This window comes from Macaca fascicularis, chromosome 1 (assembly GCF_037993035.2).
Source record: "Macaca fascicularis isolate 582-1 chromosome 1, T2T-MFA8v1.1".
Classification (NCBI taxonomy): domain Eukaryota; kingdom Metazoa; phylum Chordata; class Mammalia; order Primates; family Cercopithecidae; genus Macaca; species Macaca fascicularis.
Genome location: NC_088375.1, coordinates 83,009,907 through 83,037,473, shown reverse-complemented (window position 1 = coordinate 83,037,473; position 27,567 = coordinate 83,009,907). Strand labels below are relative to the sequence as shown.

Sequence of the window (27,567 nt, the reverse complement as noted above, 5' to 3'; positions counted from 1 at the left end):
TGTTTTTGGTCTGTTCAGGTTTGTCATGATCCAGTTTTGGTAGATTGTCTGTGTATAGGAATTTATCCATTTCTTCTAGGGTTTCCAACTGACTGGCATATAGTTGCACATGGTAGCCTCTAATGATCCTTTGAATTTCTGCAGTATTGATTGTTGTGTCTTCTTTTTCATCTCTGATTTTAAATATTTGGGTCCTCTTTTTTTCTTAGAGTAAATGTCCATTCTCTTTTCAAAAAATCAACTTTTCATTTTGTTGATCTTTTTTTATAGCTTCCTTCAGTCCAATTTTATTTATTTCTGCTCTGATCTTTATTAGATCTTCTATCAATTTTGGGTTTGGTTCACTCTTGCCTTTCTAGTTCTTTAAGATGTATCACTAGGTTATTTATTTGGTATTTTTATATATTTTTAAAAATTTTTAGCTTCTTTTTTCTACTGCTGTTCTTTATTTAGGGTCCAAGGGATCTTTAGTCAGTAAGTAATGAATCCTGCCAGGACTGGGTCTTGCCTTCAATGCAGTGGGTTCTCTTCTGTCCCAGGGTGTGCCTACATATGTCATCCAGGAGTTAGGGCCTCACAACTCTGCCTAGTGCCTTATCCTACTGTGACTGAGCTGGTATTCAAGTTGCAAGACCAAGTTCTCCTTACTCTTCCCACTCTTCTCAAGTGCGATGAAGGAATCACATTTGGAGCTGTGAGCTGCACAGCCTGGGGTTGGGGAAGGTGTGGTGCAGGCACTCCCTTTGCCACCCCAGTTGGTGTCTCACTAGGTTTCGTGCCCCCCAAGTCCACTGGCTCTAAGCCCATCATAGCACTAGGTCTTGCCTAGGAGTTGCAGTCCTTTATGGCCTACACTGCCTGTCGAGTTAATTTAGGACATCAGAGTCCTTTAGCCTACAGTGACAAGGCTTGCTGAAATTCAAGTCCTGACCTATTCCCTTCTGGCTAGGGCAAGTCTCAGTACTCCTTTCATGGGCATTGGCTGAATTCTGTCAGGTGCTGGCAGCACTGAGTTCCAATGCAAAATCCCATAGTCACTATGCTCTCCCTCTCCCAAGTGCACAGATTTTTTTCTCCATACCACACGGCTGCTGCCAGGGAATGGCAGACCAATGACACTGGCAATTCAAGACTGTCTCTCTTACCCTCTTCAGTGCCTTTTTCAGTGATACGAAATTAAAGCCAGGTACTACAATCACATACCTCATTTTTGGTTCTTATGAAGGTGAATTTTTGTGTAGATATTTCTTAAATTTTGTGTTCCTGTGGGCAAGTGGGGATGATCTATGGAGGCTTCTATTTGGCCATGTTGCTCTGCCTCCCTTATTTGCCAGTTTTTTTTTTTAAAAACACTGGGATTTTGGTTAGAAAGATATTATTGTATACATTAATTTGGTAGGGATTGGTATTTTTATGATGGAAGTCTTCCATATGGGAATGTGGTGCATCTTTCATTTATTCAAGTTTTCTCAATTATATAGGTTTCCCTGCCCCACTCTCCATAGGACAAGCTCCTTTCTTCTACATTTATCGAACTGTATTTTATAGATTTGTACCACTTCTAGTATAATTTTTTCTACTTCAATTTCTAACTCAAAATTATTAGTACGAAGAATTTTATCACAGCCACTGTGCCATATTGCTTCTCAGTTGCTGAGAAAGATGTAATAAAATCTATGGTTGCACAGCTGTCAATTTCTCCATTAAATTCTGTCAACTTTTTCTCTGCATATTTTCACATTATGTCATAGGCACATATTATTTTATAATTGCCATCTTTTTCTGCAACAATATCACATTGCTTTATTCTAATTTTATAATACTTTTTGATATGTGGTATGTCTTAGCACCCTAATCCTTTCTCTTATTCAGGAGTGTCATGGACCATGTATGTTCCACATAAATTTTGGAAACAGTTTGTCAAGGTCTTAAAAAAAATCACCTCACTTCCCTATTTCAAAACTTACCACAAAGCTATAGCAATCAAGCGTAGTATTTACAGAAACACAGACATAGATCAATGGTACAGAACAGAAAATCCAGAAATAAATCCTTACATTTATGATCAACTGATTTTTTTTACAAGGGTGTCAAGATAATTTGATGGAGGGAAAGAACAGTCTTTTCAACAAATATTGCTGGAACACCTGGATATCCACATACAAAAGAATGAGGGGGTCCCTGATTTACACCCCACAGAAAAATTGACTCAAAATGGACCAAAGACCTACATATTAGTTGAAACAATAAAACTCCTAAAATAAAACATAGAAATAAATTTTTGTGACTGTCAGTTATGCAAGCTTTTTAATATGATATTAAGACAAATGATAAAAAAAGAAAAAAGTTAAAGACTTTTGTCCTGTAAAAAATTCCATCAAAGAAAGTAATGATGACCTACAGAATGAGAGAAAATATTTGCAAATCATATATCTGAATAGGGATGTGTATTGAAAAATAACTCTTAAAACTCAATAATTAAAGGGTAAGTAAGCAATTGAAAATAGGCAAGGCTCTGAACAGACATTCTCCAAAGGAAATATACAAATGGCCAACAGCAACATAAAAATACACTCAACATCATTAGCCATCAGGAGAATGCAAATCAAACACACACTAAAGGATATGACTTACCACTGCACAACCACTAACTGGTATAATTAAAAAATAGACAGTCACAATTGTTTTGAGGCTGTAGAGAAATGGGAGAAGGCAGCCTCTATAAAAAATAGTTTGGCAATTCCTCAAAATGTTAAGCATAAAGTGACCATGTGACCCAGTAATTCTACTCTAATCTGTATATATATAAGAAATGAAAGCCTACATTCATACAAGAACTGGTATGCAAATGATCATAACAACACTATTTATAATGGCAAAAAATAGAAACCACCCATGTGTCCATCAACTGAAGGATAAACAAAATGTTAGTTTTATCAGCACAATGGAATATTATTCGGCAATAAAAAGGAATGAAGCACTGTTATATGATGTACCATAGGCCCACCCTGAAAACACTATGCTATGTCAAAGAAGCTAATCGCAAAGACTACATATTATATAACTTAATTTATATGAAATGTCCAGAATAAAAAATCTATACAGATAGAAAGTAGATTAATGGTTTCCTAAGGCTGGTGTTGGGGAGGCGGGAGAAGATGGTGATTTGGGAATGGGCAGTGAATGTCAGTGATTAGAATGTTTACTTTTGAGTTAATGAGAATGTTCTAAAATTAGGTCATGGTGATGGTTGTTCAGCCCTGGGAATATACTAAAAATCTGTTGAACTGTATATTTTGAATGTGTGAATTTTGTAACATGTGAATTGTATCTTAACAAGGCTGTTTTGACAAAATCTGAAAATTTTGATTAAAACTGCATTGCATGTATAGCTCAATACATGAAGAATTATCATTTCTATATTAATGAGTCTTTATTTCCAAAAACATGGCTATTGTGAAGAATGCAGATATAATCTGTCACAATGATACAACGGTGTAACTAGTAAAAGTCAGATGTGAAAAAAAGGTGAGAAGTCATTTGCTTATGTCAATATTTTCATCTAAAAGCAGGGTGCTGGTGATTCCAAGTAATTATTTAAAACTGAAAAGTGAAATAATATAATCATAAGCCATTTATAGTTAAAACAATGAGCAAAAGTAAGAATAAAGTAATAACAATATAATTTGCCCAAATCAGGTGGTAGAAAAATCAAAAAGGAAGTGGGAACAAGGAAAAGTATACTAATTTCATGATTACAGACATGATAACAGTGTCACAGATACCATCTAAATGGAAAATTAATGGTATTATATAAAACCATAGCTATAAAAGTAACACCAAGGAGAATAAAATAGACTATGGATCTTCCAAATTATCAGAGGGAATAAAGAAATCAAAGCAAAGAAAATACACACTGGATAATTAAAAAGAATCATAATATAAAACAAATGACAACAATAAGCCCAAACATATGTTACAACCAATAATGTAAATGGAATAAACCTGCCTATAAAAATGCAAATATTATTTCATATTATTAAGCAAATGCTAAACTATCCTAAAAATAAGACAAACATCAGAGACAATATTCTCTAATTACAATGCAATAAAAGACAATAAAATAATAAAATCAGCAACAACATAAAGATTCCACTACCTGAGAACTTAAAAAAAAATCAAGCATTTCTTGCAAAGGGGAAACAAACACAAGTTGCAGAACAACTATGAAATAAATCTTGAAAAAGAAGACTGATAAAGACAGACTATTATTCTATATAGTAAAACCTATAATAAAGTCAGTATAATTAAAATTGTTTTTTTTTGCTGGCCACAGGCAGGTAGAGTAAAGAATGCAGAAACAGACCCAAATATAAGTATCTAGTATCATTTTATGTTAGTGGGAAAAAGATCAGTTACTCAATTGTGTCAGAAAAATTTTCCATTTGGGAAAAAATCACTTACACTAAAATAAATTACACACAGATCAAAGGTTTAAATAGGTTTACTATATGTTTGTTATTATGCAACTATCAATTTACCATAATAATCTTAGACTAAGAATAACCTTTTCAGGGTGTGATTGAAAAGTTATAATCTATCAAAGAATATACTGATAAACATTTTCATAGATTGGAGAAAATATGTGTAGCACATATGACAGATAAATGATTACTTTTTAATGTAGAAAGGATTCTCATACCAATATAAAAATAGCAACAACCCAATACAATTTTATTTCCTTCATATTAAGGAATGTCTGTTTTTAAATCTCAATACATATTCCCAATATTATCTCCAGACACATATGAATTTCTACTTCACAATCTAGTAAATGTGAAATATTGCTTTCCCATTTTAAAAATCTTTATTAATCTATTTAGTTTTAATATTTATTCTTATTCTTTGAGATGGAGTCTTGTGATATCGACCAGGCTGGTCTTGAACTGCCAGGCTTAAGTGACCCTACTGCCTCAGCCTCCAGAGGAACTGGGATTACAGGTTTATGCCACCACACCTGGCTTCTCTGTTTGGTTTTAAACATCATCTCTTTGTTAATGTGTTTTATCTAATGAAATTGACCAGTAATCTCTAGTTAATGCTAATGAGAATAAAAATTTTCCTTTTTGCCATTTGTATTTATTCTGTGATGAATTTTCTATCAAATACTTCATTCGCTTTTCTAACAAAGGGTTTTTTAGTCTCGTTAGTTTGTAAGGTATTTTGGAGGTGCTGGAATCACTAGATCATTTTCCATTCAAACTTAATTCACTTTGTGCTCCTTTAAAAGCAAATTTCTTTAACTTCATTCTTTCATTTACTGACCATTTTAAAATTCAATGGGAGATTTTCCATTTTTTAATAACTTACAATTTTTCTCTTTATAAAAACTATTCATAACATTTTAAAATTTACTTTTACACTACTAGATATCTAACGTTTTAACATCAGTCTTTGGATAAGCAATTAAATAATCCACATTAGTTAAATAAAAATATTAATTCAACACTAAACTTACATTGGATAAATCTGAGATTCTTGACTTTAGTCTGAGATCAATGTCTTTCTTTGAGTTCTTTGGTGTGTTAAAATATACATAACTTCGAATTGTTGCTGATAATAATCCATCAGTCCATTCCATAGTATTAGGATCCAGTTGTCCATATAGTTCACTGAGAGTGATACACTTTGGATTTAAAACACAAATGTCTACTTTTCCTTTTCTTCCTGAAATCTGAGAAAAATCCAGTGTAGTTTTTAAAGACACTAACTATAGAACAATTATTTAGTTTATTTGCATTCTAATAAGAATTAAAAGGTTACAGGAGAAATCCTTCACACCAAAAAAAAAAAAAAAAAAAAAAAAAAGACTTTATATAAAGGTAGCAATTTGCAAGGAACAGTAAATATTGACTTGTTAAAATTAGCCATAATATACAAATCATTCTTTAAAAAAACTGTAATACTACAAACAGTACCCCCAGAAAAAATGGGAAAATATCTGTGTCTAATCCAGGAACACAGTATATAAACTGGCATGTAACATGTCTGGGGACTGGGTTGAGTATAGAAGTGAAAGACAGTAGAAAACACTTTTAAGCTTAAGGTCAGAATTGGCCCTGAAATAAACCTTATTTGCAATATTTTAACCTGTCTTGCCAGAATATCTGGTCTCGTTTTATGTATCTCAGATGTCAGGCAGAAAAATTGGCAGGCACTTCTTCAGAGAGATTACACACCTGTGGAAGCCTAGGGCAAGAGATGACAGCTAGAAACATATGACAGACCATATAAGGCCTCAGGGAGAAGCCTGGGTAAAATCTTTGGGAAATTTAGATATTCATATAGGGGAATTCTGAAAGCCATATGCATCAAGATGTATGCAGAAAGACCTGAGATGAATTGAAATTTTCATCTTAGCTTGATCACTAGGCTCAGAGCAGGCACAGCTAATCAGTCAAAAACTACCCCAGCACAGAGCAAGTGTGAGGAAACTGGAAAGCAGTGTAAGAACAAGTAGTAACTACCATTAAGGAGATAGAAATAATAAAAGGGAACCAAATAGAGTTTATAGAGCTGAAAAATAAAATAGTTGAAATAAAAAATCAACAGTGGCATTCAATAGCAGATTTGAGCAGATAGAAAAAAGAATGAGCAAACCTGAAGATAAGGAAGCTGAAATTACCCATTTCAAGAGAAGAAAAATAAATAAAATAGAGTCCAAGAGACCTATGGAAAACCATAAAACATATCAATCTATACATTATGGGAATTCCAGAAGAAGAAAAGAGAGAAAAAGTAGAAAAAATGTTGGTAGAAATACTGGCCCAAAATTTTTCAATTAATGAAAGATATAAAATACAAATCCAAGAACTCATGAAACACCAAAAAAAATAAACACAAAGATATACACACATTATAATCAAACTATTAATGTCCAAAGGCAAAATCTTTAAAGTAGCAGGAGAGAGGCAATACAAGGGATCCTCAGCAAAATTAAAAGTCAATTCTCATCAGAAAGTACAAAGGCCAGAAGGCATGGGATGATACAAAGTGCTAAAACAAACAAACCAAAAACCAAAACTGTCAACCAAGAATTCTGTATGCAGCTAAACCATCCTATGAAAGTGAGGGACAAACTAAGGCATTCTCAGATAAACAGAAGCTAAATAAATCATCCCTGGGAAACCTGCCCTACTGAAAATGCTGAAGGAATGGATAAAGGGATAAATGCTTCAGGCTCAAATGAAAAAAACAATAAACAAAAACTCAGACTCACAGGAAGAAATAAAGATCTACAGTTAAGGTAAATATAAAAGCCACTATTATTTAATTTTTAATTTGTAACTCCTCTTTTTTCCCATATAATTAAAAAATGCATAAACAATAATGATGAATCTATATTAATGGGTACACAATATATAAAGATACAGTTTGTAACAACATAAAGCAGGGAACAGAGCTGGGAAGGAGCAGAATTAATGTCTGCTATTGAAGTTAAGTTGGTATCAGTTCTACCAGATTGGTAGTTAAGTGTTTGCTAGGGCTGCCACAACAAAATACCACAGCCTGGGTAACTTAAACAACAAATTTATTTTCTCACAATTCTGAAGAGTAAAAGTCTAAGATCAAGTTGATAGCAGGTTTGATTTCTTCAAAGGCCTCACTCCTTGACTTGCCGATAACTGCCTTCTCACTGTGTCTTCATGTGGTCTTTTCTCTGTGCATACACACACCTCTGATGTCTCTTTGTGTTTGTAAATTTCCTTTTCTTATAAGTACACAAGTCAAATTGGATTAGGGCCTGCTGTAATAGCCTCATTTTAACTTAATCACCTCTTTAAAGATTGTATCTCCAAATATACTGTAATCCTCCCTTTTCTATAGTTTCACATTCTGCAGTTGCATTTACCTGTGGTTAACTGCAGTCCAAAAATATTAAATGCAAAATTCTAGAAATAAACAATTTGTAAGTTTTAAATTTCATGCTATTTTGAGTAGTTTCATGAAATCTTGCATCATCTTGCTCTGTCCCACCTGGGACTTAAATCTACCTGCTAATTAGTCACTCAGTAACAACTCAGTTATCAGATTGACAGAACACAAGAAGGGTGAGTACAGTACAACAAAATATTTTGAGAGATAGAGACCACATTCACATAATTTTTATTACATCATATTTTTAAAAATTCTTCTATTATTAGTATTCATTGTTCATCTTTTACTGTGTCAAATTTATAAATTAAACTTCATCATAGATATTTCTGGGAAAAAACAAAGTATATATAGGGTTCAGTACTATCTGTGGTCCCAGGCATCCACTGGGGGTCATGAAATGTATTCCCCATGAATAAGGGAGACACAAACTGAGGTGCTGTGGGTTGGAGATTTAACACATGAATTTTGGGTAGGGGGACACAATTCAGACCCTAACAGATGTTAACTACAATCTCCCAGGTAACTATTTAAAAATGAGTAAAAAATGAAAAGGAAATTAAGAAGGAATCCAAATGTTACATTAGAAAAAAATCAAGGCCGGGCGCGGTGGCTCAAGCCTGTAATCCCAGCACTTTGGGAGGCCGAGACGGGCGGATCATGAGGTCAGGAGTTCGAGACCATCCTGGCTAACATGGTGAAACCCCGTCTCTACTAAAAAATACAAAAAACTAGCCGGGCGAGGTGGCGGGCGCCTGTAGTCCCGGCTACTTGGGAGGCTGAGGCAGGAGAATGGCGTAAAAACCCGGGAGGCAGAGCTTGCAGTGAGCTGAGATCCGGCCACTGCACTCCAGCCTGGGCGACACAGCGAGACTCCGTCTCAAAAAAAAAAAAAAAAAAAAAAAAAAGAAAAAAATCAAACACAAAAGGCAATTTTGGAGGAATTGAGAAACAAAAAAGATACAAGACATAGAACAAAATCACAAAAAGGCAAAAGTCCATCATCAATAATCAAAATAAAATAGATTAAGTTTGCCAATTAAAAGAAGAAATTGGCATAATGATAGATTAAGTTTGCCAATTTAAAGAAGAAATTGGCATAATGAAGAAACAAAAACATGATTCAAATGTATGTTGCATACAAGAGACTGACTTTAGACCCAAAGACAATAGTTCAAATACACAGTTCGAAAGTAAAACAAAGTTTTTTCAAGCAAGATGAAATGGACAAATTCCTAAAAACACACAAATTACCAAAACTGACTGAAGAAATAGAAAATCTCAAAAGATCCATAACAAATAGTTTGATTCAATAATCGAAAGCTTCCAACAAAGAACAGTCCAACTACAAATGGTAGGTAAATTCCACCAAACACTTAAAGAAGAATTAACACCAATCCTACTCAAACTCTTGCAAAAAGAAAAGAAAACTAGGAAACACTAATACATTCTATGAGGTCAGCATTACTATGATACCATATCCAAAGACGGCACAAGAAAAGAAAACTACAGACCAATAGCCCTTAAGAATATATATGCAAAAATCCTCAAAAAGATGCTAGCAAACTGAATCCAACAGCACATTTAAAGGATTATGCACCTTGACCAAGTGGGATTCATCCCAGGAATGCAAGGGTAGTTCAACATAAGAAAATCAATCAATGTAACCCACTATCATAGTAAAACGAAGGAAAGAAACCACACGATCATATCAAAAGGCAAAGAAAATGCATTTGACAAAATTTCACACCTTTTCATGGTAAAAAAACACTCAGAAAACTGGGAAGAGAAGTAAACTTCCTTAACATGATAAGGGGTATTTATGAAACTCAACAGTTAGCACTGTACTCAATTGGTGAAAGACTGAAATCAGGAATAAGACAAGGATTCCAAAGAATAAAATGCCTAGGAATAAACTTAATGATAGGAGAAAGATTCGTATACTGAAAAATAGAAAACTTTGCAGAAGAAATCAAAGATACAAAAATGGAAAGACATCTGTGTTCATCAATTGGAAAACTTTATTGTTAAGATGGTAGTGTTCACCAAAATGATCTGCAGGATCAACGCAATTCGTATCAAAATTCCAACGGCCTTTTCTGCAGAAATGGAAAAGCCAATCCTTAAATTCATATGGAATTGCACAGAGACCCAAATAACCAAATAGCCAAAAAACAAAACACAAAGTTGGAGAACTTGCACTTCTCAGTTTCAAAACTTACTACAGTAATCCCTCTTTATCCACAGGGGATACATTCCAAGGCACCTAGTGGATGCCTGAAACCACAGATATTACAGAACCATTTATATATTATGTTTTTCCCTATAGATACATACTTGTGATAAAGTTTTATAAATTAGGCACAGTAAGATGTTAACAATAGTTAATAGAACAATTAAAACAATATGTAATAACTTAAAACTGATATGAATGTCATCTTTGTTTCCCTCAAAATGTCTTATTGTACTATACTCACTCTTCCTGTGATAATGATATGATAAAATGCCAATATAAAGAGATGAACTAAGGTGAATGATGTGGGCATTGTAATGTAGTGTTTAAAGCTTATTAATTGTTTATTTCTGAAATTTTCCATTTAATGCTTTTGGACCACAGTTGACCATGAGTAACTGAAACTGTGCAAAGTAAAACCATGGATACAGGGAGACTACTATATAAAACCATATAGCAATCACAACATATATATTCAGGTATAAGGAAAGACATACAGAAAAATGTAATAGAACTGTGAGACCAGAAACAAACCCAAACATCTGTGGCCAACTGATTTTCAAAAAAAAAATGCCAAGACCATTTAGTGGGGGAAAATAATAGACTTTAACAAATGGTACAGGAAGAGCTGGATATCCCTACGTAAAAGAATGAAGTTGGACCCCTACACTTCACATCAAGAAAGGGAAAAGACATCTCACAAAACAGGAAAAAAATATTTGCAGATCACAATCTGATAAGAGTTTTGTGTCCAGAACATATAAAGAACTCTCACAACTGAACAACAAAAAGACAACAATATAATCTAAAAATGGACAAAGACATGAACAGACATGTCTCCAGAGAAGATATACAAATGGCCAATAAGCATATGAAAAGGTATTCAACACCAAAACTACAATGAGATAGTGCTTCACATCCACTAGAATGGAAAATAACATGGGAAATAATAAATGTTGGTGAGGATATGGAGAAATAAAAAGCCTCACACATTGCTAATAGCAATTTAAAATGATGTAGTTACCGTGGAAAACACTTTGGTGGTTCCTCAAAAAGCTAAACACAGAATTACCATATGACCCAACAATTCTACTCCAAGGTATACATCCAAAGGAAATGAAAGCATACGTCTACTCAACTTGTACACAAATGTTTACAACAGTAATATTCATTACAACCAAAAGGCAGAAACAACCTAGATATATATATCTATACATACATCTCTGCCAAAATAGGCAAACCTATAGAAACAGAAAACCAATTAGTGGCTTCCAGGGAATGGGAAGATAGGAGAATAGGGGGTGATTTCTTAATGAGAAAGGGGTGTTTTCCTGGGGTGATAAAAATATTTGGAAATTAGAGAGAGGTAGTAATTGCATAACACTGTGAATGCATTAAATGTCACCAAAATGTACACTTTAAAATGGTTTATCTAATGTGTGTGAATTTTACCTGGCAGTACATGGTGAAGTTATACCCTGCCAACCAGCAATTACATTACTGGGTATCAAATTTTTAAGTACACACACATATCTAAAGGCATATAGCGAGGAGGGTTCCTATGATAAGGAGGAAAAAGAAAGATAAGGAAATAAGGTAAATAAATTAAACAAAACTACACTAAAATAAAGAGAAGGTCTTGAACAGACCAATAAGAAGAAAGTCATAAACTAAGGATGACCAAAATAATTCCATTACCTCAGGTCCTACCACCATTCTTAAGTATGTTTATTACAATTATATCTTTAAAAAACAAAAATTTAAAACTATTAAACATGTGAGAATCATTAAATAAATTATAGTATAGTCATATATACAGAATACAGTAATTGGGATACTTGTCAGAAATGTTTAATGTCATGAGGTTAATTCTCAGCATATAACATTAGGTGAAAATTCCAAGGTTGGAAAAACTAAGATTTATTATACATGGTACTATCTCAGTTATTTCAAAATACATTTAGTGTAGAATAAATAATCAAAGCTAATACAGTAATATGTTTTCACATGTTACCGTTTTCACATTTTACTGTATTATTATTCTAGGTGATTATTCCTTCACATTTTATATTCCAAATTTCTCACAATAATACATACTATTTTTGGAATTAAAAAACCGTTTTAAATAAAGCGAATTACTGTCTTCACTGTTGTTGTGAGAATTAAAGATAATTCAAGCAAAAGTGTTTTAGCACTCTGCTTGGACCTTTTTAGGTAGTCCATACGTATTAGTTATTATTATTATTGCTGTGATAATTCGCCTCTTATTAGTTATAACTGTGTAAGAACTAATTGAGATCTTTCAGGAAGGAAAATTTGCATGAAGGGAAAAGAGAAAAGAGTATGAACTACTACGTGTATCATCTTGAAGCAGGGTATTTCCCACTAACTGAAAAAAAATCCACATAACCAATAATCTGAATTTCTAAATTTTTGGAATATGTTACCAACAATAAATCACTAACTAAGTAATTGAAGTACATACTATTTAGTGGAGTCTGACTTTATATTGAATAAAAATATATCATGACTAAGTAGGCACTATGCAAGGAATTCAAAGACAAGTTAACATTAATAAATCAACATAGTTTATTACATTAATCAGTTAAAAGATTTAAGAAATAGATGCTGAAAATAATTTAATAAATTGTAACAGCCAAATAAACCAAAGTGTAATGGGAAAAGAAAGTTCCCAAGTGTGAAAAGGAATATTTATCAGCGACCAAGGTCAAATATCATATTAAATGCATAAATATTAAATACATTCCAGATAAAGTAAGGAACAAATATTATAGTTAACATTGTCTTGGAAAGTTAATTCATTAAGATGAGAATAGAAGTTATATAAATATTCAAGAAGAGACAAAATTATTTTCATTTGGAGATAATTCAACTGATACCTAAACACAATAAGAAATTAAAACTTCATTTATTAAGGTGCCTAGATACAAAATAAATATACAACAGTTTCTTTAAACTAGTAACGTTCAGTTTAAGTTAAAACCCCACTCACTATGATTCTTAACTACAAAATTCCTAGCAATAAGTTTAATAAGTAATGAAAATACCAATATAAAGAGAACATAAAATATTAATTAAAGGTAAAATAAGATATGAACAAATACAGAAACATTTTATTTAACAGAACATTTACCCTTGAAGCAGATTTTCTTTCTGCAACTGATAAGAAGTCTGCAATTGGTAATAGTGTTAATGCTTTTTCCAAAATTTTTCTGACTGTTGTCTTTCCTCCACCTGTTGGGCCCACTAACATCACACCAACACAAACCTAAAACAAAATTTACAGATTTATTCATTCATTAATGATTTTAAGTTTATTTACAAATATATCTCTACATCCAATAACTATTTTATTTTTTTGTGGCTATAATAAATGAATCTGTATTCTTTATTTGGCTCTCAACATGAATGTTATTTGTGTATAGAAATGCTACTTTTACATTGATTTTGTGTCCTGAAACTTTGCTGAAGTTGTTCACCAGATTTAGGAGTCTCTTGGCTATGTTTATTTTTATTTTTATTTTATTTTAATAATAGGTACAGAGTCATACCATCAGCGAAGAGGCATAATTTAACTTCCTCTTTTCCTATTTGGGTGTTTTTTATTTCTTTCTTTTATCTGGTTGTTCCGCCTAGGACTTCCCGTATTGTGTTGCCTAAGAGTGGTGTGAGTGGGCATTCTTGTCGTATTCTAATTCTTAAGGGGAATGCTTTTAATTTCCACCTATTCAATATGGCTCTTTTTTTTATTTTTTTAAGGTATGTTCCTTTGATGCCTAGTTTGTCAAGAGTTTTTATCAAAAAAGGGATGTTGGATTTTATCAAATGCTTTTTCTGCATCTACTGAGACAATCATATGTTTTGCTTTTTTTTTTTTTTTCTTTGAGACAGAGTCTTGCTCTGCTGCCCAGGATGGTGTGCAGTGGTACAATCTGGGTTCCCTGCAACCTCTGCTTTCCAGGTTCAAGCGATTCTCATGCCTCAGCCTCCTGAGTATGTGGAACTACAGGTGCATGCCACCACAGCTGGCTAATTATTGTATTTTTAGTAGAGATGGGGTTTCCCACGTTGGCCAGGTTAGTCTTGAACTCCTAGGCTCCAGCGATCCACTCAACTCTGCCTCCCAAAGTCTTGGAATTGCAGGTGTGAGCCGCTGTGCCCAGCCAATCATATGGTTTTTAATTCTGTTTATGTGGTGAATCACATTCATTGATTTGCATATGTTGAACCAACTTTGCATCCCAGGAATCAAGGCTTCTTGATCATGGTGAATTCATGTTTTTTGATGTCCTGCTGGATTTAGTTTGCTAGTATTTTGTTGAGGATTTTTGCATCTATGTTCATCAAAGATATTGGTCTGTAGTTTTCTTTTGTCATTGTCATATTATACTGATTTTATATAATGACTTTGGGAGTAATCCCTACTTGATTTTTTATTTGAATAATTTCATTAAGATTGGTATTAGCTCTTCTTTGTACATCTGGTAGAATTTGACTGTGAATCTTTCTGGTCCAGGGCTTTTTTTGGTTAGTAGGTTATTTGTTACAGACTCAATTTTGGAACGTGTTGTTGACCTTTTCAGGTTTCAGTTTCTTCCTGATTGAATCTTGGGAGGTTGTTTGTTTCTAGAAATTCAACCATTTCCTCTAGATTTTCTATTTTGTGTAAATAGAAGTGTTCATAATAGTCTTTGAGGATCTTTTGTATTTCTGTAGGGTAGCTTATAACATCACTTTTGTTATTTCTGATTGTACTTACTTGGATCTTCCTATTTTTTTGTTAATCTAGCTAGTGGTCTATTGATCTTGTTTGTCCTTTCAAAAAACCAACTTTTGGTTTCATTGATCCTTTGTGTAGATGTTTGGGTTTCAATCTCTCAATTTTCTTCAGTTCTGCTCTGATTTTAGTTACTTCTTTTCTTCTACTAGCTTTGGGATTAGTTTGTTCTTGTTTTTATAGTTCAATTGGATGCAATGCTAGATTGCTAATTTGAGATCTTTCTAACTTCTTAATGTAGGCATTCAGCGCTGTAAACTTTCCTCTTAATACCTTTTTTGTCACATCCTAGAGCTGGTACCACACTACCCGTGGCTTCTAGACCTTTGCAGCACTGGGGCTTGCCCAAGGCCTGCAGCCACCACTGCCTACCTGCCATTGATATTTATTCATTGCCTGAGGCCACTTTAGTTAGCCAGTAATGATGCTGGCCAGGACTCTGATCCATCCTACCAAGGCAGGTGATTCCCTTCTGGCCTAGATTGGGTCTAGAAATACTGTTCAGGAGTATCTGCCTGGAATCAGGGTCCACAAGGCTCTTCTGGTACTCTAGTTTACAGTGGCAGAGCTAGTACTAAGTTCCAAGGCAAAGTCCCCTGCATCCTTTCCTCTCCTTCTAAGTGGAAGGAGTCTCCCTTCACACTGCACTGCCTGGAGCTGGGAAAAGAGAGACATGGGCTCTGCATAGCTGCTGCAGTTGATATCATGCAGGGCCACACCCAAAGCCCCCAGCCTCACAGATCAGCACAGCATTGACATCACCCAAGGACTGTTGTACTATGGCCTGCCTACGACAGAATTTTATTCGGGACCTGAGCCCACTTCAGTCAGCCAAGGGTGAATTGGGTCAGGACTTGAGTTTCTCCCACTGGGATGACAGATTCCTTTCTGGTCCACAGTGAGTCTAAATACTCTTTTCGTGGTCACCAGCCTGGAATCAGGGGCCATGGTGTTATGCCTAGTGTTGTCTTTTATTGTGGCAGGGCCAGTACTAAATGCAAAGTCTCACACACTTTCCTCTCTCTCTCTCTCAAGTGGACAGAATCTTTCCCTGGGCTCTGTGCTGCCTGGGGTTGGGGTAGGGCTAGTGTAGGCAGTGTGAGACTGTTCTTTCTACTTTTTCCAATGTGTCTTTTCTGTTTTTATGGTAAAATTAGGTACTCTGATCTCTTACCTAATTACTTAGCTCTTGTGAAGGCATTTTCTTGTGTGGATAGTTGTTCAATTTGATGTTATTTCAAGGGTATGAGTCCTTGAAGGTTCTATTCCACCATCTGGCTCTATCTTATCCTCCCTAAAAGTTTTAGACATTCACATTTCCCATTTTTAAATTGTCTGGATTTTTTTTTAAGATGCCAGTTGATGATCTATTTTTCCCCATGTGAATAACCATTTTTCCAAGACTCTTCCTTACTGGTTTGCTACTTCTATCATGTATGAAGTGTCCACATTTAATAAGGTTAATTTCTTAATTAATTTCTTTTTATTTTATTTTATGAGATGAAATCTCACCCTGTTGCCCAGGCTAGAGTGCAATGGTGCGATCTTGGTTCACTGCAACCTCTGCCTCCAGGGTTCAAGCGATTCTCCTACCTCAGCTCTCAGATAGCTGGGATTACAGGCATATGCTGTCATTCCTAGCTAATTCTTTTTGTATTTTTATTTTTTTAGTAGAGACAGGGTTTCACCATGTTGGCCAGGGTGGTCTCAAACCACTGACCTCAAGTGATCCACCTGCCTCGGCCTCCCAAAGTGCTGGAGTTTCAGGCATGCGCCACCACACCCAGCGATTTCTTCTATATTTTGTTCTTTTGGTTTATTTATCTGAATGACAGGACAGAATAGAAAATCGAGAAATAAAGCCACGTATCTACAACCATCTGATCTTCAACAAAACTGACAAAAATAAGCAGTGGGAGGAGATAACTGTAAACTATGCATCTGACAAAGGTCCAGTATCCAAAATCTATAAGCAACTTAAAGAATTCAGCAAGCAAACAAACAAATAAATAAATAAATAAATAACTCCTTTAAAAAGTGGGCAAAGGAGATGAACAGACACTTCTCAAAAGAAGACATATAAGAGGCCAATAAACATATGAAAAAATGCTCATATCACTAATTATCAGAGAAAGGAAATCAAAACCACAATGAATTGGTTTCACACTAATTAGAATGGCTGCTACTGCTACTAAAAAGCAAAATAAAAACATACGCTGGTGATGCTGTAGAGAAAAGGGCATACTTATACACTGTTGGTGAGAATGTAAATTAGTTCAGTCACTGTGGAAAGCAGTTTGGAGATGTCTCAAAGAACTAAAAATAGAACTACCATTTGCCCCAGCAATCTTATTACAGGGTATGTACCCAAAGAAAAATTAATCATTATTCCAAAAAGGTATCTACATTCATATGTTCACTGCAGCACTATTCATAGTAGCAAAGACACGAAATCAACCTAGGTGCCCATTAACAGTGGATTGGATCAAGAAAATGTCACAAATATACACCATAAAATACTATGCATCCATAAAAAAGAATGAAATCAAGTCCTTTGTAGCAACATGGATGCAGTTGGAGGCTATTATCTTATACAAATTAGCACTGAAATGGAAAACCAAATATCACAAGTTCTCACTTATAAGTAACAGGTAAATCTTAAGTACACATGGGCAGAAAGTTGGTAACAACAGACATTAGGGACTCCAGAAGGAGGGAGGAAGGGAAGGGAGCAAGGGTTGAAAAAATTCCTATTGTGTGCTATGTTCACTATCTGGATAATGGAATAAATAGAAGCCCAAACCTCAGCATCACACAATATAACCATGTAACAAACCTGTATATGTACCCTGTAGGTCTAGAATAAAAACTTACTTTAAAATAATGCATTAGAGGGTCTTAACAGTAGAGCAGATCCATCAGAACAAAAGTGAGCTCAAAGACAGGCTATTTGAAAGTATTCAGTGGTACAGTTTGAATATTTGTCACCTTCATAACTCATGTTGAAATTTGATGTCTGATGGAGATGGGGCCTAATAAGAAGTATTTATATCTTGTAGAGGATCCTTTATGAATAGATTAATGCCTTCCTATTACAGTTCCTTCAAGAGTTGGTTATTAAAAAAAGCCTGGAATCTTGCCCATCTCTCTCTTGTTTCCTGTCTTGCCATGTTATATCTACACATGGCAGCTCCCTTTCACTTTCTGTCATGCGTGGAAGCAGCCAGAGGCCCTCACCAGGTGCCAAATCTTGAACTTTTCAGTCATCAGAATTATGAACCAAATAAACCTCTTTTCTTTATAATTTACTCAGCCTCAGATATTTCTTTACAGCAACACAAAACAGACTAAGACACACAGTGAGAGTAGAGTAACAGACAAGAATGAAATTGAAGGATGCTCATGACATCTGTGGAACAGCATCAAAAGAGCATATATAAAAGTCACTAGCCTTCGAGAGAGAGTGAGAAAGAAAAAGGGGTAGAATGCTTATATCAAGAAATAATAACAGAAAACTTTACAAATGTAGAGAATGATATAAATATCCAGATACAGAAAGATCAAAGATCACCAAGCAGATTTAACTCAAATAAGACTACTCCAAGGCATATAATAAACTCTGAAAGATCAAGGACAGGAGAGGATCCCAAAAGCAGAAAGAGAAAGAAGCAAGTAACACTTAAAGGGGTCCTGATACATCTGGCAGCAGACTTTTCATTGGAAACCTTAGAGGCCAGAGACAGTGGGATCATATATTTGAAGTCCTGACAGAAAAAAACTGCCAACTGAGAATACTTTAGCCAGAAAACCCATTCTTCTAACATGAAGGAGAGTTAGAAAACTTACTCAGACATGCAACAGCTGAGGGGATTCATCACCATAAGACCTGTCTTACAAGAAATGCTAAAAGGAGCTCTTCAATCTGAAGGAAAATTATGATAACATGTAACAAGAGAAATTTGAAGGTGTAAAGCTCACTGATAAAAACAGGTATACCAAAATTCACATTACCTAATACTGTAATTGTGGTGTGTAAAATATTCATGTCTTTAATATGAAGACTAAAAGAGAAAAATGTCAAAAACAATAACTAAAACAATTTATTGTGAGATAGACAGTATAAAAAGATGTAAATGGAGATATCCACAAGTTGAAAGGTGGGGAAGATGGAATTATAATATGGAGATTTATAGTTTAGTTTGTTTCTTTTCATTGTAAGAAAAGAAGAAAGGAAAAGAGGAGTTACAAAAACAACCAGAAAATAAGTAACAAAATGGCAGTAGCAAGTTCTTACACATCAATAATAACCCTGAATGTAAATGAACTAAATTCTCCAATTAAAAGACAGAGGGGCTAAATAGATTAAATAAAACAAGACTCAACTATAAGCTGCCTGCAGGAAACTCATGTCCCCTATAAAGACACATATAGACTGAAAGTCAATGCATAGAAAAAGATATTCCATGCAAATGGAAACCAAAAACAGCAGGAATAGCAATACTTATACAGATAAAATAGATTTTAAGTCAAAAACTGTAAAAAGAGAAAAAGGACATTATATAATGATAAAAGTGTCAACACAACAAGATAATATAATAATTGTAAATATCTATGCACTCAACACCGGATCATCTAATTATATAAAGCAAATATTAACAGATCTAAAGGGAGAGATTGACTGCAATATGATGTATTAGTCTGTTATCACACTGTTAATTAGGACATATCCAAGACTGGATAATTTACAAAAGGAAGAGGTTCAATTGGACTTTACAGTTCCATGTGGCTGGGGAAGCCTCACAATCATGGCAGGAGGCAAGGAGAAGCAAGTCACACCTTATATGGATGGCAGCAGGCAAAAAGAGCTTGAGCAGGAAAACTTCCCCTTGTAATAACCATCAGATCTCACGAGACTTACTATCATAAGAACAGCATGGGAAAGACTTGATCCATAATTCAATTACCTCCTACTGGGTCCCTCCCACAACACATGGGATATATGGGTGGGGACACAGCCAAACCACATCATTCCACCCCTGGTCCCTCCCAAATCTCATGTCCTCAAATTTCAAAACCAGTCATGCCTTCCCAAAGGTCCCCCAAAGTCTTAACTCATTTCAGCATTAACTCAAAAGTTCACAGTCCAAAGTCTCATCTGAGACAAGGCAAGTCTCTTCTTCCTATGGGCTTGTAAAATCAAAAGCAAGTTAGTTACTCCCTAGATACAAACGGGGGTACAGGCATTGGATAAACATAGCCTGATATAATTTGGCTGTGTCCCACCCAAATCTCAACTTGAATTATATCTCCCAGAAATCCCATGTGTTGTGGGAGGGACCCAGAGGAGGCAATTGAATCATGGGGGCTGGTCTTTCCCCTGCTATTCCTGTGATAGTGAATTAAGTCTCATGAGATCTGATGGGTTTATCAGGTGTTTCCACTTTTTCTTCCTCATTTTGCTCTTGCCACCACCATATAAGAAGTGCCTTTTGCCTCCCTCCATGGTTCTGAGGCCACCCCAGCCATGTGGAACTGTAAATCCAATGAAACCTCTTTTTCTTCCCAGTCTTGGGTCTGTCTTTATCAGCAGCATGAAAACAGACTAATACACAGCCATTCCAAATGGGAGACATTGGCCAAAACAAAGGAGCTACAGGCCTCATGTAAGTACAAAATGCAGCAGGGCAGTCAAATCTTAAAGCTCCAAAATGATCTCCTTTGACTTCACATCTCACGTCCAGATCATGTTGATGCAAGAGGTGGGTTCTGCTCGTCTTAGACAGCTCTGCCCCTGTGGCTTTGCAGGGTACAGCCCCTTTCCTGGCTGTTTTCATTGGCTAACATTGAGCGTCTATGGCTTTTCCAGGTGCACAGTGCAAGCTGTCAGTGGATCTATCATTCTGGGTTCTGGAAGATGGTGGCCCTTTTCTAACAGCTCCACTAGATGGTGCCCCAGAAGACTCTGTGTGGGGGCTTTGACCCCACATTTCCCTTCTGTACCACCCTAGCAGAGGTTCTCCATGAGAGCCCCACCACTGCAGAAAACTTCTGCCTGGACATCCAGGCATTTCCATACATCCTCTGAAATCTAAGCAGAGGTTCCCAAACCCCAGTTCCGGACTTCTGTGCACTTGTAGGTACAACACCACATGGAAGCTGCTAAGTCTTGAGGCTTGCACCCTCTGAAGCCATGGCTGGAGCTCTATGTTGTCCTCTTTCAGGCTGCACACAGCACAGGGACCCTGGGTCTGGCCCATGAAACCATTTCTTCTTCCTAGGCCTCCAGGCCTGTGATGGGAAGTGCTGCCGTGAAGACCTCTGACATGCCCTGGAGACATTTTCCCCAGTGTCTTGGGGATTAACATGTGGATCCCCATACTTACGCAAATTTCTGCAGCTGGCTTGGATTTCTCCTCAGAAAATGAGATTTTCTTTTCTATTGTATTGTCAGGCTGCAAATTTTCCAAACTTTTATGCTCTGCTTCCCTTATGAAATGGAATGCCTTTAAACAGCACCCAAATCAGCTCTTGAATGCTTTGCTGCTTAGAAATTTCTTCCGCCAGATACCCTAAATCATTTTTCTCAAGTTCAAAGTTCCACAAATCTCAAGGGCAGGGGCAAAATGCTGCCAGTCTCTTTGTTAAAACATAACAAGAGTCATCTTTACTCCAGTTCCCAACAAGTTCCTCATCTCTATTTGAAACCACCTCAGTTTGGACCTTATTTTTCATATTGCTATCAGGCTTTTGGTCAAAGCCATTCAACAAGTCTCTAGGAAGTTCCAAACTTTCCCACATTTTCCTGTCTTCTTCTGAGCCCTCCAAACTGTTCCAATCTCTGCCTGTTACCCAGTTCCAAAGTCGCTTCCGCATTTTCAGGTATCTTTTCAACAACACCCCACTCTACTGGTACCAACTTACTGCATTAGCTGTTTTCATGCTGCTGATAAAGACACACCCAAGACTGGGCAATTTATAAAAGAAAGAGGTTTAATTGAACTTACAGTTCCACATGGCTGGGGAAGCCTCACAACAATGGCAGATGGCAAGGAAGAGCAAGTTACCTCTTACATGGGATGGCAGTAAGCAAAAAGAGCTTGTGCAAGAAAACTCCCCATTATAATAACCATCAGATCCCATGAGACTTACTAACTATCATGAGAACAGCACGGGAAAGACCTGCCCCCATAATTCATTTACCTCCCACAACACGTGGGAATTCAAGATGAGATTTGGGTTGGGACACAGCCAAACCATATTATACAATAATAGTAGGAGATTTCAACACGCAACTGTCATCAATGGATAATTCATATAGACAGAAAATAAATAAACATAGGAGTTAAACTGCACTCTAGATCAAATGAACCTAACAGAATATTTCACCCAACAGATATAACATAGACATTATTTTTAACAGCACATGGAACATTTTCAAAGACAAACCATATATTGAGCCACAAAACAAGTCTTCACAATTTTTAAAAAATGGAGATCCTATCAAGTATCTTTTCTGAGAACAATGAATTAAAACTAACGATCAGTAACAGGACGAACTTTGGAAACTACAAATATGTGGAAATTAACGTGCTCATGTACGACCAATGGGTCAATGAAAAAAATTAAAAAATAATTTTAAAAATTCCTTGAGACAAATGAAAATGGAAACACCACATACCCAAACCAAGAGGATATAGCAAAAGCAGGGAAGGAAGGAAGTTGGATAAACATAGTGCATCCCTTCCTTTAAGAAGGAAGTTTGGCTGGGTGTGGTGGCTCACGCCTGTAATCCCAGCACTTCAGGAGTCTGAGGTGGGTGGATCACGAGGTCAGGAGTTCAAGACCAGTCTAGGCAACATAGTAAAGCCCTGTCTGTACTAAAAATACAAAAATTAGCTGGGCACAGTGGGTGCCTGTAGTTCCAGCTACTCAGGAGGCTGAGGCAGGAGAATCGCTTGAACCCTGGAGGTACACAGCTTGTGCAGGAAAATAATAACCATCAGATCCTGTGAGTCTTACTAACTAAGTCTCAGAAGTGAGCTGAGATTGCACCACTGCACTCTAGCTTGGGGGACAGAGCAAGACTTCATCTCAAAAAAAAAAAAAAAAAAAAAAAAAGAAGGAAGTTTATAGCAATAAACATCTACATCAAAAAAGTAAAAAGATCCAAAATCAACACTTACACCTCAAGAAACTAGAAAAATAAGAACAATCAAAACCCAAATGAGAAGAAAAAAAAATAAAGATGAGAGAATAGGGAGGAAAAAATACAAAAGATCAATAAAACAAACACCTTCTTTACTGAAAAGATTTTTAAAATCAACAAATCTTTCACTAGACTAACAATAAAAGACTCAAATAAATAAAATCAGAGAAGAAAAAGGAGACATTATAGCTGATAACACAGAAATACAAAGGATCATAAAAGACTACTATGAACAACTACATCCCAACAAATTAGAAAACCTAGAAGAAATGGATATATTCCTGGACACATATAACTTATCAAGATTGAATTATGAAGAAAAGAAAACCTACGCAGGTCAATAATGAGTAATAAAGAGTTTTCCATCAAAGAAAAGCCCAGGATGTGATGGCTTCACTGCTGAATTCTACCAATCATTTAAAGAAGAACTAATACCAATTCTACTCAGACTCTTCAAGAAAATGATTCCCAATGTGTTCTATGAAGCTGGCATTACTCTGATATCAACACCAGACAAGAACACAACAAAAAAGGAAACCACTGACTAATATCCTCGATGAACATAGTTGCAAAAATTCTGAATGTAATACTAGCAAACTAAATTTAACAAGACATTAAAAAGATCATTCACCATGATCAAGTGGGATTCATCCCAGCAATGCAAGGATTGTTCAACATATGCAAAACAGTAAACATGATATATCTCATTAACAAAATCAGGGACAAATACCACATTATCATTACTACAGATGCTTAAAAAGCATTTGTAAAAATCAGCATACCTTTATAATAAAAAAAAAAAAACCTTAAACAAACTGGGCATAGAAGGGACATACATCAACACAATAAAGCCAATATATGACAAACCCACAGCTAACATCATACTGAACAGGGAAACGTTGAAAGCCTTTCTTCTAAGATCTGGGACAAGATGAGGATGCTCACTTTCACCGCTTTTCCTCAAAATATTACCTGAAGTTCTAGCCAGAGCAATTAGGCATGAGAAAGGATAAAAAGGATCCAAATTAGAAAGGAGGAATTTAAGCTGTCCTATTTACAGATGACATAATCATCTATACAGAAAGTACTAAAGACTCCACCAAAAAGCGTTTAAAACTAATAAATGAATTTAATAAGGTTGCAGGATACAAAATCAACATACAAAAATCAGTAGCATTTCTATATGCCAGCACCAACACTGACTGAGAAAGAAACCAAGAGAGCATACTATTTATAATAGCTACAAAAATATGCAATACCTACAACATGAAAGATCTCTACAAAACATCTATCATCATCTATAAAACACTTATTAAAGAAAGTAAAGACGACACAAATAAATGGAAAGGTATCCTGTGTTCATGGATTGGAAGAATTAATATTGTTAAAGTGTCCACATCCACATTGCCCAAAGTGATCTTTAGGTTCAGTGCAATCAATCCCTGTCAAAATAACAATAACTTTATTCACAGAAATAGAAAAAAATCTTAAAATTCATCTGTAAGTGCAAAATACCCCAAACTCATGCAATCTTGAACAAAAAGAACATGGCTGAAAGCATCGCATCACCTGACTTCAAAATATAATACTAAGCTATAATAACACAAATGGCAAGGTATGGGCAGAAAAACAGACATCTGCATCTATAAGTGCATTGAATAAGCAATTCTGGGAAAATTGGATAGCCACAAAGAAAAGAAAAAAACTAGACCCCTATCTCTCACCATATTAAACAAAAATCAACTCTAAACAGATTGAAGACTTACAACTCTAAACAGACTGAAGACTTCTAGTAGTGCAACTACTAGATGAAAACATAGGAGAAATGCTTCCTGAAATTGGAGTGGGCAAGAATTTTAAAAATAAGGCCTCAGAAGCACATGCAACAAAAGCGAAAATAGACAAATGGGATTACATGAAACCAAAAAGCTTATGCACAGCTAAGAAAACAATGAATTGAAGAGACAAGTTACTGAATGGAAAAAAGTATTTGCAAACTATGTATCTTATAAAGGGTTAATATCCATAATATATAAGGAACTCAACTCAGTAGCAAAAAAACTAATCTGATTTTAAAATGGGCAAAAAACCTGAATAGACATTTCTCAAAGGAAGCCACACAAATGATCAACAGATATATGAAAAAATATTCACAACACTAATCATCAGGGAAATGCAAATCAAAACCACAATGAGATATCACCTCACTCTAGTAGAATGACTACTATCAGAAAAACAAAAAATAACATGTTGGTGAAGATGTGGAGAAAAGGGAACTCTTATACAATGTTGGTGAAAATGTAAATTAGTACAATCATCATGAAAAACAGTATGAAGGTTCCTCACAAAAGCAAAAATAGAACTACCATATGATCCAGCAGTCCTATTACTGGGTATATATCCAAAAGAAATGGGATCAGTATGTTGAAGAGACATCTGCATTCCCATGTTTACTGCAACACTATTTATAATAGACAAGATATGGAATCAGCCTAAATGTTCTTCTACAGATGAATAAAGAAAATATATATATACACACAAACATACACACATATATATGTGTACATATATGTAACATATACATACATAAATACACACACAGGAATATTATTTAGCCATAAAAATGAAATCCTGACATCTGCAGCAACATGGATGATTATGTTAAGTGAAATCAGCCAGGCACAGAAAAACAAACACTGGATGATCTCATCGTATGTAGAATCTTATAAAGTTCATTTCATAGAAGAAGAAAGAATAGTGGTTATTAGAGGCAGAGGAGGGTTGGGGTTGGGAACCAGGAGACATCTGTCAATATGCACATATTTGGGAAGAATATGTTCTGGTGTTTTATCACACAGTAAGATGACTACAGAAAACAACAAAGTAGTGTATATTTCACAATAGCTAGAAGATAAGATTTTGGATGTTGTCACCACAAATAGATAATAAGCATTTAAAGCAATCGATATGGGTAATTACCCTGATTTAACCATTATACAAAGTATGCATGCATTGAGACATTACACTGTACCCCGTAAATATGTAAAATTATTATATATCAATTATAAATGAAAAACTAAAAAAAACTTTTAGAAAAAATATATGGGAAATATCTTTTCAAAGATAGAGTTAAAATATTTCTAAAAATAGGACTAAAAATACAAATCATAAAGTAAAAAACTGATAGTTCTTACTGCATTAAAAATGTCTTCTGCATTAAAACTGTCTTCTTAACGTCCATTGATGCTAGGAAGAAACTGTATCAACTAGCGAGCAAAATAACCAGCTAATATCATAATGACAGGATCAAGTTCACACATAACAATATTAAACTTAAATGTAAATGGACAAAATGATCCAATTAAAAGACAGACTGGCAAACTGGATAAAGAGTCAAGACCTATCAGTTTGCTGTATTCACAAGACCCATCTCACATGCAGAGACACACACAGGCTCAAAATAAAGGGATGGAGGAAGATCTACCAAGCAAATGGAAAACAAAAACAAAAGCAGGGTTGCAATCCTAGTCTCTGATAAAACAGACTTTAAACTATCAAAGATCAAAAGAGACAAAGAAGGCCATAATGGTAAAGGGATCAATTCATCAGGAATAGCTAACTATCCTAAATATATATGCACCCAATACAGGAGCACCCAGATTCATAAAGCAAGTCCTTAGAGACTTACAAAGAGACTTAGACTCCCATACAATAATAATGGGAGACTTTAACACCCCACTGTCAACATTAGACAGATCAACGAGACAGAAAGTTAACAATGATATCCAGGAGTTGAACTCAACTCTGCACCAAGTGGACCTAATAGACATCTACAGAACTCTCCACCCCAAATCAACAGAATATACATTCTTCTCAGGACCACATCACACTTATTCCAAAATTGACCACATAGTTGGAAGTAAAGCATTCCTCAGCAAATGTAAAAGAACAGAAATTATAACAAACTGTCTCTCAGACCACAGTGCAATTAAACTAGAACTCAGGACTAAGAAACTCAATCAAAACCGCTCAACTACATGGAAACTGAACAACCTGCTCCTGAATGACTATTGGGTACATAACGAAATGAAGGCAGAAATCAAGATGTTCTTCAAAACCAATGAGAACAAATATACAATATACCAGAATCTCTGGGACACATTTAAAGCAGTGTGTAGAAGGAAATTTATAGCACTAAATGCCCACAAGAGAAAGCTGGAAAGATCTAAAACTGACACCCTAACATCACAATTAAAAGAACTAGAGAAGCAAGAGCAAACACATTCGAAAGCTAGCAGAAGGCAAGAAATAACTAAGATCAGAGCAGAACTGAAGAGATAGAGACACAAAAAACCCTCCAAAAAATCAATGAATCCAGGAGTTGGTTTTTTGAAA

General features: G+C 35.3%; 1 protein-coding gene across 1 annotated transcript in view; it reads right to left on the bottom strand.

Moving 5' to 3' along the window:
- Nucleotides 1-27,567, bottom strand: part of DNAH14 (dynein axonemal heavy chain 14) — a 526,180-nt gene that overhangs the window by 256,542 nt on the left and 242,071 nt on the right. The window contains exons 37-38 of the mRNA XM_045397720.2: nt 13,323-13,457; nt 5,519-5,734 (exon numbers count right to left, since the gene is read on the bottom strand). Coding sequence (XP_045253655.2) covers nt 5,519-5,734; nt 13,323-13,457 — 351 coding nt within the window. The remainder of the gene's footprint in view (nt 1-5,518; nt 5,735-13,322; nt 13,458-27,567) is intronic.